General features: G+C 42.7%; 1 protein-coding gene across 1 annotated transcript in view; it reads right to left on the reverse strand.

Annotated features, from left to right (window-relative positions):
• LOC306765675 (uncharacterized protein) overlaps positions 1-14,967 on the reverse strand; it is a gene marked incomplete at both ends in the record, with an annotated part of 33,294 nt that overhangs the window by 17,602 nt on the left and 725 nt on the right. Inside the window, 8 exons of the mRNA XM_079253159.1 lie at positions 910-1,074; positions 5,638-5,802; positions 7,464-7,634; positions 11,217-11,381; positions 11,477-13,262; positions 13,409-13,613; positions 13,776-13,854; positions 14,685-14,936. Of these exons, the coding sequence (XP_079109285.1) occupies positions 910-1,074; positions 5,638-5,802; positions 7,464-7,634; positions 11,217-11,381; positions 11,477-13,262; positions 13,409-13,613; positions 13,776-13,854; positions 14,685-14,936 (2,988 nt within the window). The remainder of the gene's footprint in view (positions 1-909; positions 1,075-5,637; positions 5,803-7,463; positions 7,635-11,216; positions 11,382-11,476; positions 13,263-13,408; positions 13,614-13,775; positions 13,855-14,684; positions 14,937-14,967) is intronic.

Genomic DNA, 14,967 nt, shown 5'->3' on the forward strand with positions numbered 1-14,967 from the left:
TACACCTCGCCTCCCTCAGACAGCAGTTCTGGAAATATTTCCCAATGACGCCCAAAGTGAACAACTTAGTTATTATTTAACTTCATTTATTAACTGTATTATGTGTTAAGTTACCCAGTAATGAATTATGGAATGAGTTATGGATAATGTGGACATTTCACCTGGTGACTGGATGCTTTGTTAGACATCTGTCATGTCTGGGGAGCGGGTCGCTGTTTTATGGAGGGATTTGGCAGACAATGTCGGCTTTCTTGTCGTTAGGTAGGTTTTGGTTTTTGACCATTTTCAATTACTTTCATTAACTTATATTTAATTAAATCAAACACAGAATCTGTTTGGTAACTTTTAGTTTCTATAAGTTTAGTTTCACTTTCTTTTGTTTTTGATGAATGGAAAATAAATCATTTCTATTTTAATGAAGCCTTTTGTTGGAAGTGTGCATGAAAACATGCCGTTTACGCTCCCACGGCCTTTAATTAAATTAAAAAAGGCTGGTACACACACCTTGTTAGGATGAGTTTAAGTGCCTGCTATAATGCTGCCGTTTTGTACTGTGTGGCTGGCAACGATTATCAATAAATAATCCTCATTTTAGGAGTAAACATGCTTCCTTTGTGAAGTGTACATAGCTAACAGGGTAAGCCTTCAGTACTGCATGTTCAGGTTGGTCATGATGGTACTTAGAGACCTGGATATTTTCTCAGGTATTACACACTAAAAGGTTTGAGAAGCAACGCTGTAAGTCCTAAATAAAACAAATGTTTCTTTCATGTTGCATGATGTGTTACTCTGGACAAATTTCATCACAATATTTCAAAGTAGTTCAGAAAATGTTCCAGATTGTTGCATCACAGAGAGAAAGTTTGAAGCTGAAACATAGAAAACCATGAGAGCAGCAGAGAAACTGACCTGAGACGTTCCAGGTTACAATGTGGACTCTGCAGACCATCACACAGCTTCTTCATTCCTGAGTCCTGGATGCTCAGGTCCAGTTCCTTCAGTCTGGAGGACTGGGAGCTGAGAACTGAGGACAGAGCTGAACATCCTCCATCTGAGAGGGAACGTCCAGTCAGTCTGAAGAGAAGGAATTGAACAAAATATTTGTGTTAAATTTCTGTCACATTTAGGACGTTTTAACACAACAGTTTCCATTCATATCAAATCAAATGTATTTATACAGCACCTTTCATACCTGGAGCAGCACAATGTGCTTTACTTCTGTTAAAACAACAAAGATTACAAATGCAGTATATGGACACACACACACACACACACACACACACACACACACACACACACACACACAAACGCATGTCTGTGATGCATAACACAACTCTAGAAGAATATCTCCTGTCTCTTTCACCAACAGATAATAAATAAAGAAATAAATGAACATCTGGCTCGGCACACAGCTGGGGATCCTTTCTCTCCTGGGACCACCCACCCATGTCCACAGAGGGCGTTGCCATTGGAACAATTATGACTCGGGGTGGGCCCCCATCCACACCACTGCCAAAAGCCTGCAATGTAGTGGCCGCCCAGTCAGAAGCCGTTACCATGGCAACAACCCTGCAGACTGAGTGGGCATCGCCCCCAGTGCAGAGTCTCCCATGTGGAAACCACTGGAATTATCAAAGTTTATCAAGATCAATCAAGACTAGGACCAATGAAAAACAATTACTAAACATAAATTAATAAACTTTGGTGACTAAAACACTGAAAAAAGCTGCCCTGATTTTCTCTGGCAGTTTGTTCCACAGACGGGGAGCGTCGTGATGAAAAGAGGCCTCGCTGTAGGTTTTGGTTCTCTCTGTAGGAACCAGTAAGAGGCCGCTACCAGAGGACCTCAGGGTCCATCAGGACTCATATCTTAAAAGGAGGTCAGATAAATAAGAAGGCCCAAGACCATTAAGACATTTATAAATGACTAAATAAAAACTTAAAATCAACATTGAAACATATGGGGAGCCAATGCAGCCATTTTAAAACCAGTGTAATGTGGTCTGGCCCTCTGGTCCTCATCAGAACTCCTGCTGCTGGGTTCCTGAAAAACTCTAAGCTGGAAACAGACTTTTTGGGAAGACCAGAGAGCAGGACATGACAAAAATTTAATCTAGAAATAAAAGCACATATCAGCACTAAAAAAAAAAAAGGCTATAGGGACATTGTACAATTTTTTAATGTTTATTTTATATAGTTTCCATGACTTATTCATGTTTGTGTTCCAAACATGTTAAAGTCCTAAATGCTTAATGTAATCTTGAAGCATGTGAAGTTTTTAAGAGTTTTTATGTTGATAAAATATTGTGTTCAGACATAATGTGATACATGTTGTGGTTGTTGGAACGGCTGCGGGACGCGGTCGTAGTCGCAGCCTGGACTCTGACACCGGCGTTTGGCCAGTGGTTGATGGTAACATCCTGTCACTTTGGAAGATGAGATGAGCTCTGATGGGGAAACGTGTCATGTAGTGACTCACCATGATATTTACATTCTCACTTAAAGGCTCAATAGACTTGATGTAAATATAAACAAAGTCAGGCTGCTTAATCATTAATAAAGAAAGAATATTGGATCAAGTTTTAGCTGTAATAAGAGTCAGAACTTCCTGCAACAACGGTAGATCGAGCCTGTTCAGCGGTGCACGTTCCTGGGATGTGCACAAAGTCCTCAGCCTAACATCACAGCAGGATAAACTATGGCTGCTCTTCACTGGAGAGTAAATTCACTTCCATGGTAGAGGTTTATTAATATATTCTCTGATATTTGTGTCTGATTTTATGGCGGTTACTGTTTTTTCCAACGTGTATGCAGTGCTCGTGGAAGTGTATTCACCTGTGTGTACGTGCACGGATCTGTGTGTGGTCACAGCAAAGCCAAACTCAGAGGTTAACACCTCAGAGCAGCTATGATATGCAGCATGTAAACCAGATAAATAAAACCAGACTATCGTTTTAATACAATATTTCAGTATAAACTCGACCTAGCAGAAACAAGACTTTAAAGGACTTCCTGCTTCTGTGTCTTGCAGACACTTGCTGTATCGCTCTCCCCTCTGCCTGCATTTCTCTGCCAATATTCTCATCAATCTCCTAAAAGAACACTAATGTACAGCAGGTCCTGGAGACTCACTGGGACTATATTTTGTGCTAGATTTGGCTGGATACTACTATATTTGAAGTCTTTTACAGTATTGTCAGGGCCACGCCATCATGGCCTACAAATAGCAGAAGCCCTATCTGCAGCTACACAGGAGGTAAGGCTAACTAAAGCTAACTAGCTACAAAATGGCTCCCGTATCTACAGATGACTATTACAAACCTCTTCAGATGATGAAACAAAGATTCAAAGGCTAGAGGTGAATGTAGGAGAGTGTATTTTGTAGAAACAACACAACTCCTCCTCTGACAAAAACCGATGGACAAGTTCTTGCTAACATGCAGCTAATTAGCACAAACATGACTGGGAAGAAACAGAGAACACTGAACCGAACAATAATTCTACCACTGATCGTCCTCCCTGGAATGCTCTTGGAACAAAACTGAAGAGTGAATCATCTCACAGGGAAAAGGAAGAACATAGTTACCAATATTACAAATTACATAACATTTGTTGCTGTAAGAGGAAAACTACAGAACAGAGTGGAAACCGATCTGTAGCTCGTCCCATTTCAGCTTCCCCACTTCCGCGAAAGAACTACCGGAGTTCATGTATGTGCCATACAGCTGGTAAAGCAGAGAGCCAGGAGAGGAGAGAGTCTAATACTGGCATGTTTCAGGTGCTCAGCATACACACCATCTTCACCGCATGGTTTGTTGTCCGGCAGCATGTGCTATAATAAATAATTTTCTTCAATATTTCTGTCAATAACCTGCTCACTTTGAATACAATTAAACGGGGCACTGTAGTGCTGATGCCAGCATTCAAATATCTGATCAGTTCCAGTAATACCATCTATAGTACAGGGCAGGGATGCCTTGTTACTGTTGAGAACTCTTATTTCTTTCCCAGAAGTCAATGACATTATTAGTGAACAGTTTTCCAGCCAGTAAATCTGACCTCATACTCTGTTCATTTCGACAGATGAACCAGACTGCATATTTGTACCTCGTATTCGTTAGCATTTTGTTTTCATAGACAGCGCCTTGCCGGGGTCTACCAACCAAAGCCCTCTCTGTAGTGGCTTGCCGGGCCTGCTCATAAAACACAACATACCTCTTCCATGTAGGCAGCATACGATTTTTCTTTGTTCTGTTTTTGTGAAAGGGTTTTCCACATTCAACTACATCTTTTCCAATATCATCATACAGTGAACAGACATCTCTTTAATGGGCCATGTTAGTGGAATTTACATCAGTACATCTAAATGCCTCATATGGCAAACTGATGCTGTTTAATAGTTTGTGTTAATATAAGTTGTAAGGTCTTCCTCAGACAGAGCTGACCATTCAAGCTTCCCTTTGTTCATAAGACCATCGTTGTTAGTCAATACAGTTACTTGTTCCACATTTATAATGGGAAGCACTACTTTTAATGTATGAATTAAAAAAAAAGAAAACAAGCTTATTCAAATATTCATCTTCATTCTGCTGGCATTCATAGGGAGTGTATACATTTAGCAAAATAAATTCATTATTGGTACATGTAAAGTGTGTGCCACTACACCAATCAAGGCCCATTCTGACAACTTTAATACTTTATCAAGCGTTTTTCTCCATAGCATTGCCATGCCTCCAGATATTCTCCCCCTGACAATACCCCACTTAAAGTGAGTTGTGGATTCTCCTGCCCCATGGAAAGAGTCATTACAAGTGTAGCCCGGTCTAAAATTTCATTACAGACCCAAAAGACTAAAATATAAATATGTTAAAACCATTATTAAAATGCATTAAATATTGTTAATCACAGTAAAACATAGTCCATTTCTTCTGTTTAAATGTGTTCATAAATAGTTATAAAAGTCAGATATAAGCCAACCAAAGGTTTTGTCATTTAGTTGGGAAAAATGCTCTGTTTGGAATGTACTTATCAACATGTTGTTACCAACTTGGCTCACAGTGGTAACAAAAGAGGGAGTCAAATATAGGATGAACTATTCCCATTCTCTTTATTTACAGAACTTATTCAAAACAAACTCATAATGGGGTCTGAGTGTGTAAAATATCAGTATTGAAATGCTGTGAATGGTTGTGTGACCATGTGTGCAATGTTGTACAAAAATGCAACCCAAAGCTGAACAAATTATAATTACCGTGATGGGGGGAGAAATGCTGCCCAGCCAGAGGAAAAAACCCAGGGAGTGAGTCTGGCAAAAGCAGGCTTTATAAGTTAAGCCACTCCCACCTCTGCAGGTGCATTACATTCTCTCCTAATCACACCTAATACAAACAAACTAAGATGGCAGGCCATCACAATGTGCTCTTGGTTTCAACTCAACTTCATGTGTTGTCAGTATTGTATTTTCTGTTATCATATTGGTTGATGATGATCCAAAATACTTTACAAACTTATCAAATGTTGTGTTCATTCATCATCCGCTTCAGCCTGCTGATAACAAACAAAGGAATGATGATGCTCTTAGCACACTGAAACTATTGGATCACAAAGACTTTATGAAGCTGAAGAAGTAAAACCAACCTGAGAGTTTCCAGGTTACAATGTGGACTCTGCAGACCAGCAGACAGCTGCTTCATTTCCAAGTCCTGGATGTTCAGGTCCAGTTCCTTCAGTCTGGAGGACTGGGAGCTGAGAACTGAGGACAGATCTTCACAGCTTCTCTCTGAGAGACACCACACACTCAGCCTGGAGAGAAAGTTTCAGAGAAAAATGCAAATAAGACATGTGAGAAGAAGATGACAAGATCAGGACTCATGTTGAACGTCTCCTCAAAGATCACCTGTAGAGAAAATCAGGTTGAACTCTGTAGAGTTTCATTGTGGTTTTACTGTTTAGGATCTTAAGTGTTTCACTGTTTTGTTTTAAATCTGTTTAACTGATTTATAAACTTTTCATCATTTCTAATTAAAATTAAAGAAAAAACTAAAGAAACAGACATAGGAGGTGAATATGAACCAAAACAAACTGACATCAGTGTGCTGTCCTCACAACACGTGACTATGTGAAGCTAGACAGGCAGCGAACAAAGCAGCAAATATAAAGTTCTCCACACAAGGCTTGCTTTTCTTGTTATCACTGAAGATCTTTATGAATTATTATATTTGCATTTCCATATTTATAACTGAAACATACTGCCTGTACTTCCAGGGACTTATAGTGGGGGCTTCTGCCTGGAAAGACAGGTCTTGTCAAGTCCTGGAATAAGTATAAGGGAGCATTAAAAGATCAGATGAGGTCTGACTTTGGCAGCATGTTGAGGCTGAAGCAACTGAGTCATATATAGAGAAGACTGACCAAGTAATGATCTGAAGACTTTTGTCTGCAAATAAGCCCAAATTCTCCCACTAGGATGGTATTTGTAGGAGCCATAAATGTAGTTTAGACGGGGAATCATCACTGGGTGGATGGTTGGTGTTACATGGTTGTCATGGTGATGTGGAGTGGGGTCACATGGATGGGAACCAGTGTAAATCTAAACCAGTGTTTCCAGTCCTGCTCCTCCAGTTCCACTGCCCTGCATGTTTTAGAGGCAGCCCTACTTTAACACACCTGAATGAAATGAACGGCTCATTTACAGGCTGCAAAGAACTTGATGAGGAAGTTGAGGAATCTGAATCAGGTGTGTTGGAGTAGGAACACGTCTAAGACATGCAGGGCAGTGGTACTGGAGGACCAGGACTGACAAACACTGGACTAAACTATTGTAGATGTTATTTTAGGATTTTCTACACTGCTGGTCCTGAGAACACATTTAGTTTCATGTTTACATGCAAATGAGTATGAAAGGAACCTTGAAACGTGGACGTTGAGCCTTGTCTGCCTGGAGGACTGGGATCTGAGAACTGAAGACAGAACCTCAACCCCTTCACCTGAGAGGACACAGCTGCTCAGTCTGAAAATGAAGAAGATTTGTCTTAAAATGATGCCACATTAAATGCTGATGATGAGCTGAGAGACTCATGCAACAAAGAAAAATGATGAAAATTTCTTCTGGGAGGAAAAAACAGGAACATGAAGCCAAACACTCATCTATTCTTTTCTTCATATATAAGACTAATATTGCTTTAAGTTTATTCCAGAGACCAGCCAACATTTTGGGCTTTGTGTAGTATTTCCTTTAAATGAATAAGTGTTGATATGTTGGACTTGTTCTGTCCATCTTCCAGTCGGTTAGTAGCTACATGAGCTAAATCAGGTAAGGCTGAATGAACCGACATAACAAGAACCTTTTTCATGCTAATGTGTTCATCTGGAGAAATTCCATTCTGTTTATTTCTAAATAGTCCAGAAATGTTTCACATTATTGGATCACAAAGACTTTATGAAGCTGAAGAAGTAAAACCAACCTGAGAGTTTCCAGGTTACAATGTGGACTCTGCAGACCAACAGACAGCTGCTTCATTTCCAAGTCCTGGATGTTCAGGTCCAGGTCCAGTTCCTTCAGTCTGGAGGACTGGGAGCTGAGAACTGAGGACAGAGCTGAACATCCTCCATCTGAGAGGGAACGTCCAGTCAGTCTGAAGAGAAGGAATTGAACAAAACATTTGTGTTAAATTTCTGCCACATTTAATGTTAAGGAACAACTAAGATACATTCCTTTAAAAAAGAAAAAAGTTCTGTAAAGGCAGAATATCTGCTGAACTTCTAATGAGGAGCTGTGAAAAGTTTCATTGTTTTTACTTTATCCAGAAGGTTTTATTGGACTTTGTGAAGTTTATAGTTGAGATTGTGCAAATTTCTCCCATCAGCTACAAATATCTCACAATCAGCAAACATTTTTCATTTGATCAATAATCAATAATACATCTTCAGTTTACCATGGAATGATAAAGTGTATAAAGGTACAGCTGGTTTCACAACAACCACACGTGTAAAGTGATAATTATATACAATCTGTTTAACCATTTACAGACAGACAGACAAATAGACAGACAGTAAATAACGGTGTAGAAGGTCAGAGTGGATCAAAAATAATTATACACAAAACGTCTCACAAACAGAATTTTCAAAATGGAAACTGACCTTGTTCTCAAAGGGAACATTTAGAAATTTGAATGAACAATGTGAAACGTTTATTGAAGACCAGTTGAAAATAAAATTGAAGTAGCTAGAGAGAAAAGGGTCTTCATGTGCAAGTGGGGATGGGAGTGATGTAAAAAACTGTAAATGTTGTGGTTGTGAAGTCTGACTCCCAGAATAAATAGGCCTGACACACAGATTCAAGAGTTTTTCTACCTGGAGACGACCTGGATTTCACCGTGTCTCGGCCCACAACACAATCAAGGAGTAGAATGACTGCTTTGGAAGCTTTGGCTATGTTACAAGAAATGCAAGATTGAGACTCTGATGGTGGAAATGAGGACTTTACATTTGAAGATGAAACATACAACACAGATGCAGATTCTTCATCGGATGAGGATGTGACTTCTACTGAAACATAAAACCCTGCACAGCAGGAAGAAAACCTGAGTCAGCATCATGAGGCGACAAGACTTTCTCAAGGAAAAACATTGCAGTGCCAGGTTCGCAAGCTCTGCTACAGAAACCAAAGCAGTGAGCGTTCTGTGCCTTGCAAAAAGTTTACCTATCATAAATGTAGGAAGGACTCACCTTGGGTTTGTGGAAACTGCTAAACGGGACAGTTGTGGGCTGATATAGTTTTCTGTTCATTCTGTAGCCTATATGTATGAGCACCAGTGCTTTAAGTGGAACAAAATAAGTGCTGATACTCCATTCATGACTTGCTGTCAGTTTGACAAAAAGTTGACAGAAACAGCAGGGCAGGACACCAGAAAAGATGGCTTGTGAGAAGGAGAACAGATAGAATTCCTAGTGATCACAACCTTATCCAGGAAAAAACTTAGAAACTTATCACATAATTCCTGGAAGCTTCCAGTGGGGCATTGAGAGCGGTTTTATCGTGTGATATAAAACACGGGGATTGTATGTGTTTGCTGCTATTAAAAGAAATATTTTGCTCTTGCACATTTCACACTTCTTTGATAGCGGTACCAGCTCTCTCTCAGCATCATACAAAAAACACTAGTTTGTCCTTTTTCCCCTTTTGCTCATATCGCCTGCACTCCCATCTAATGGCACGGGTATGATCACTTAACAAGGGGTCGGGTCTGGGCTTTAATCACCTTGTTTTGACCAGTGCCATAGGATTTAGTACAGTAAGGCACAATTAAATGAAACTAGCAAGGACACCCTCAGTGCTTAAAGACACAGAAGGCTGCAAATCAGCGTCATTAAAAATGGCGGCGAAAAGAGCAGCAGTGGAGGAGTTAAAAACACGGCCGCACCGGGCCAGACGGGGGTTTTAAATGATTGAGCAGAGGGAATAAAATCAACTAAAACAGGCATGTGATCTGAAAACACTGCATCCCTAATTTTAACATTACAGATGGATAAGCCACATGATAAGACAAGGTCCAATGTGTGACTAGATTGTCGGTGAAAAGACCTACTCACCAAAGTCCAAAGGCATCTATTAAGTCTAAAAAGTCCTTCACAAGAGGCTTCTATAAGCAACACATGATATTAAAGTCCCCAATGACTAAAACTTGGTGATACTTTGATCAAATTTAGCCCAAGAAGACAGAAAAGTGTCATTAAAAGTTCTTGTTGTACTTTAGAGGCGGATAAATCACTGCACTTAGCAGTGGAGGAGCGCGACCCAGTCCAAAAGGACTCTGTTCAAAGTTGGAGAAAATAGTCTGAAGAGCCACCTGCTTAAACTCCAAACTTGATTTATAGACTATAGCCAAACCTCCTCCATGACCCACAGACCTCAGGGTATTAAAGTAAGAGCAACAGCAATGTTCTGTTTTGACACAACCTTCTGTTATTAGGAATACGGTATGAGCACCGCGTTAGAGTGGAGTCTTGCCGATTGCATGACATACCAGCAGATGTAGCCAGGACGCCCCATGGATCACCATTACCGCGGGGAGGAGGAAGTGGCGGCACAGAGAAAGGAAGCAGAAGTGGGGCTGTAGAGCCGGCGGGCTAGCGAGGCTATGTAAACAGCCAAACAGACCACTGCTTCCCAGCATTTTTTTGACAAATGCAAGATCCCTCGCCGACAAATTAGATGAGCTGAAGATGACAACGAATAAGACCATCGGGGATTGCTGGGTTTTGCTCATAACTGAGGCCTGGCTTCATTCATTCTTCCTAGGTACAGCTATCAAGCTTGCAGGCCAGACAGCACATCGGCATGACAGAACTGACAACTCTGGAAAAACAGGAGGTGGCCAATGCATGTATATTAACAACAGCTGGTGTATTAACACTAAGACTGTAGCCAGACACTGCTCCCCAGACTTGGAGCATTTGACCATGAAATGCAGATCTATGTGCCTTGCCCGGAAGTTTAATATCATCATGCAGACTGCTGTTTATGTACCACCAGACACTAATGCTAGCTCGGCTGTTGGGCTTTTGTATAACACCATTAACAGTACTCTAATATCAAGAGTGTCTACAGGGCTAAGCCACCACCACATCTGGGTCAGTCCGATCGCCTGTCCCTGCTCTTAATTCCCACCTATATCCCCTTAGGAAAATGGCTCCCATCTCATGTAGGAATATAAAAACATGGCCTGAAGGGACCTCTCATCAGCCCCAGGACTGCTTTGAGAGAACAAACTGGGATGTCTTTGAACAACACAACCTGGAGGATTACACTGCAGCTGTCCTGGGCTACATCAAGTTCTGTATGGACACTGTCACTGTGAATAAAGCCTAACCAGAAGCCATGGATGACTGAGGTAGTAAAGACACTGATTGGAGCACAGCTTTTAGGACTGGTGATGCTACACGATATAGTGTTGCCAGAGCCAACCTGAGGAGAGGCATCACAGAGGCTCAGGCCGCATTGAAGAGGAAGATGGAGGACCATCTTAGCAGTAACAGCACCAGGCAGGTTTGGCTGGGGATCAGCATGTCAACAATTGAACCGACATAACAAGAACCTTTTTCATGCTAATGTGTTCATCTGGAGAAATTCCATTCTGTTTATTTCTAAATAGTCCAGAAATGTTTCACATTATTGGATCACAAAGACTTTATGAAGCTGAAGAAGTAAAACCAACCTGAGAGTTTCCAGGTTACAATGTGGACTCTGCAGACCATCACACAGCTTCTTCATTCCTGAGTCCTGGATGTTCAGGTCCAGTTCCTTCAGTCTGGAGGACTGGGAGCTGAGAACTGAGGACAGAGCTGAACATCCTCCATCTGAGAGGGAACAGCTGCTCAGTCTGGAGAGGAAATAGACCAGCAGTAATGTGTTCCATGATGTCCATTAAAAGCAGCATCAGTATGTTTCTCCACATCCTGCTATATATGTACTTACAGAGCTTTGTTGGAGGCTTTGACCACTGGCAGCAGCCTCAGAAGAACCTCCTCTGAAGGAGAGTATTTCTGCAGGTCAAACACATCCAGATCTTCTTCTGATGACAGTAAGATGAAGATCAGAGCTGACCACTGAGCAGGAGACAGTTTATCTGTGGAGAGACGTCCTGATCTCAGGGACTGTTGGACCTCCTCCACTAGAGAACCATCATTCAGTTCATTCAGACAGTGGAACAGATTGATGCTTCTCTCTGCAGACACATTCTCACTGAGCTTCTTCTTGATGTACTGAACTGTTTCCTGATTGGTCTGTGAGCTCCTTCCTGTCTGTGTCATCAGGCCTCGTAGGAGTCTCTGATTGGTCTCCAGTGAAAGACCCAGGAGGAAGCGGAGGAACAAGTCCAGGTGTCCATTTGGACTCTGTAAGGCCTCGTCTACAGCACTCTGATGGAGATCTTTTACATCATCTCTGAATAATTTAAACCTCTTCTGTCTGAACAGATTGACTCCAGACTTGATGAAGGTCCGACGGACATGAAGAGCAGCCAGAAACTCCTGAAGACTCAGATGGATGAAGCTGAACACCTTCTCTTCCTGCTGGTACAGTCCTTTCTCCTCTTTAAAGATCTGTGTGAACACTCCTGAGTACACCGAGGCTTCTGTGATATCGATGCCACACTCTTTCAGGTCTTCTTCATAGAAGATCAGGTTTCCTTTCTGCAGCTGATCAAAAGCCAGTTTTCCCAGAGACTCAATCATCTTCCTGCTCTCTGGACTCCAGACTGGATCTGTCTCAGCTCCTCCATCATACTTGACCTTCTTGACTTTGGTCTGAACCAGCAGGAAGTGGGTGTACATCTCAGTCAGGGTCTTGGGCAGCTCTCCTCCCTCTCTGGTTTTCAGCTCATCCTCCAGAACTGTAGCAAGGATCCAGCAGAAGACCGGGATGTGGCACATGATGAGGCTTCGTGATGTCTTCATGTGGGAGATGATCCTGCTGGCCTGCTCCTCATCTCTGAACCTCTTCCTGAAGTACTCCTCCTTCTGTGGGTCAGTGAACCCTCTGACCTCTGTCGCCATGCCAACACAGTCAGGAGGGATCTGATTGGCTGCTGCAGGTCGTGTGGTTATCCAGAGGCGAGCAGATGGAAGCAGTTTCCCCCTGATGAGGTTAGTCAGCAGCACATCCACTGAGGTGGACTCTGTAACATCAGTCAGGATCTCATTGTTGTGGAAGTCCAGAGGAAGTCGACACTCATCCAGACCGTCAAAGATGAAGACGACCTGGAAGTCTTCAAAGCTGCAGATTCCTGCTTCTTTAGTTTCAGTAAAGAAGTGATGAACAAGTCCCACCAAGCTGAACTTTCCCTCTTTCAGCACATTCAGCTCTCTGAAAGTCAGTGGAAATGTCAACTGGATGTCCTGGTTGGCTTCGTCTTCAGCCCAGTCCAGAGTGAACTTCTGTGTTAAGACAGTTTTCCCGATGCCAGCCACTCCCTTTGTCATCACTGTTCTGATTGGTTCATCTCTTCCAGGTGGGGGTTTAAACATGTCTTCTAGTCTGATGGTTGTTTCTGGTCTGTCTGCTTTCCTGGATGCTGCTTCAATCTGTCTGACCTCATGTTCATCACTGACCTCTGCAGCCCCTCCCTCTGTGATGTAGAGCTCTGTGTAGATCTCATTCAGAAGGGTTTGCTTTCCTGCTTTAGCGATCCCCTCAAACACACACTGGAACTTCTTCTTCAGAGAAGATTTTAGTTTCCGGCCACAAACTGAAGCCAGAAGTTCTGAATGAAAAGCAGAAATCAGACGAGTCAGTAAAGATTTCAAGCCTCTGAAGAAGGAGGATGTGAACATGTGATGTTCCACGTGTTGAGACGTCAGTAAATGTTTCATTTATCAGCAGCTTCAATCTTTAGAGAAATCCTCTTACTGCTCTGCAGACGCTCAGCCAGCTCCTCCTGCTTCATTCTCCTCAGGAAGTCCACTGTGATCTTCACTAATGCCTCTCTGCTGCTCTTCCTCTGCTCTTCATCCTCACCCTCCAACACTGAGCATTCTGGGTAATCTGGACTCAGAAGCTTCTGGATCTTCTTCAGCTCCTTCTTCACAAAAGTGATGATGTTGTCCTCCAGCAGCTGGAAGAGAAAACCACATGAAGGACACAGTCAGACTGAAAGCATGGAGCCAAACATCAGATCCATGTTGGACACGCTGACAATCCACTGGTCTACAAAGTGCAGCGTGGAGATGAGTGTGAACAGAAGAGATGGAGAAGTAGTTGTTGTACATGTACACACCATAAATATGGAGTCCAGCTGTGTCTGATGCTGCTGGGCAGACTGACCACTGGGAAGCTCTGAGCTCTGCTGCTCCACTCTGTAAGGACATCAGGACCTTTATTGTCATTGCATCAACGTCACCATGGCAACAGCATTTTGTTGGCACTCGGCAATAAAAACAGCAACATGCATATTGAATGAAATGGACATTAAATGTAAAACACAGCAATAGAAGAATGAAAATCAGAATAAAAGAGAGGAATAAAAGCTGAGGTGGGCCAGAGGAAGACGGAGCAGATCAAGTATGATGTTGGCAGTTCAGTGAGGATGAAGAGGGAGAGTGGGGGAGTGAGGGGGGAGAGGCTTGATGGAGGAAACAGCTCTGTGGGGAAAAGCTGTTTGCCAATCTGGAGGTTGTGGGTTTTAAATGTCTAAATCTTTTCCTTGATGGAAGGGGAACAAAGTGAGTGTGTGCAGGGTGGGTCTTGTCTCTGAAGATGGACCATGCCGTCCTCTGTGGTCAGAGTGCAGCTCCTATGATCCTCTGTGCTGCCTTCACCACACGGGACAGATCTGTTTTGTGGCGTGCAGCTTGCATAGCACACAGTACAGCCCTGACAAAGGATGCTTTCTGTTGTTGGTGAGGAGATGAGCTGCTAGACCGGCTTGCTTCAGCTTCCTCAGGAAGAAGAGTCTTTGCTGAGCTCTCTGCACCAGATGGGAGCTGTTAATCCACCATGTTAGGTCTTTGCTTATGTGGCTCCCAAGAAACTGAACAGATTCAGGTCTTTCCAGCTCCTCTCCCTTGATGAACAGTGGGTGCTGAATGGTCCTACTGGTCCTTCTAAAATCCACAAGAAGCTCTTTGGTTCTGGTCGTGTTGAGAGCCAGATTGTTGTCTGCACACCACTCGACCAGGTGCTGGACCTCCTGCTGTAGGAGGTCTCATCGTTGTTGCTGATGCCTCCAACCACTGTGCTATCATCTGCAGACTTTACTATGGTGTTGGAGGAATGGATGGAGGGCTTCAAGTCCTGGATGAAGAGGGCCAGACCCAGAACACACCCCTGTGGCCTGTTGGTGAGGAAGTCCATGATCCATATGCAGAGTGAGGTGAGGAGACCAAGGCTGATGAGTTTCTGGAGCAGTTTATGGGAGATTACAGTCTTGGAGGCGGAGCTGGAATCCACAAAGAGCATCCTGATGTAGC

Source organism: Telmatherina bonti (genome assembly GCF_933228915.1).
Source record: "Telmatherina bonti genome assembly, chromosome: 14".
NCBI lineage: Eukaryota > Metazoa > Chordata > Actinopteri > Atheriniformes > Telmatherinidae > Telmatherina > Telmatherina bonti.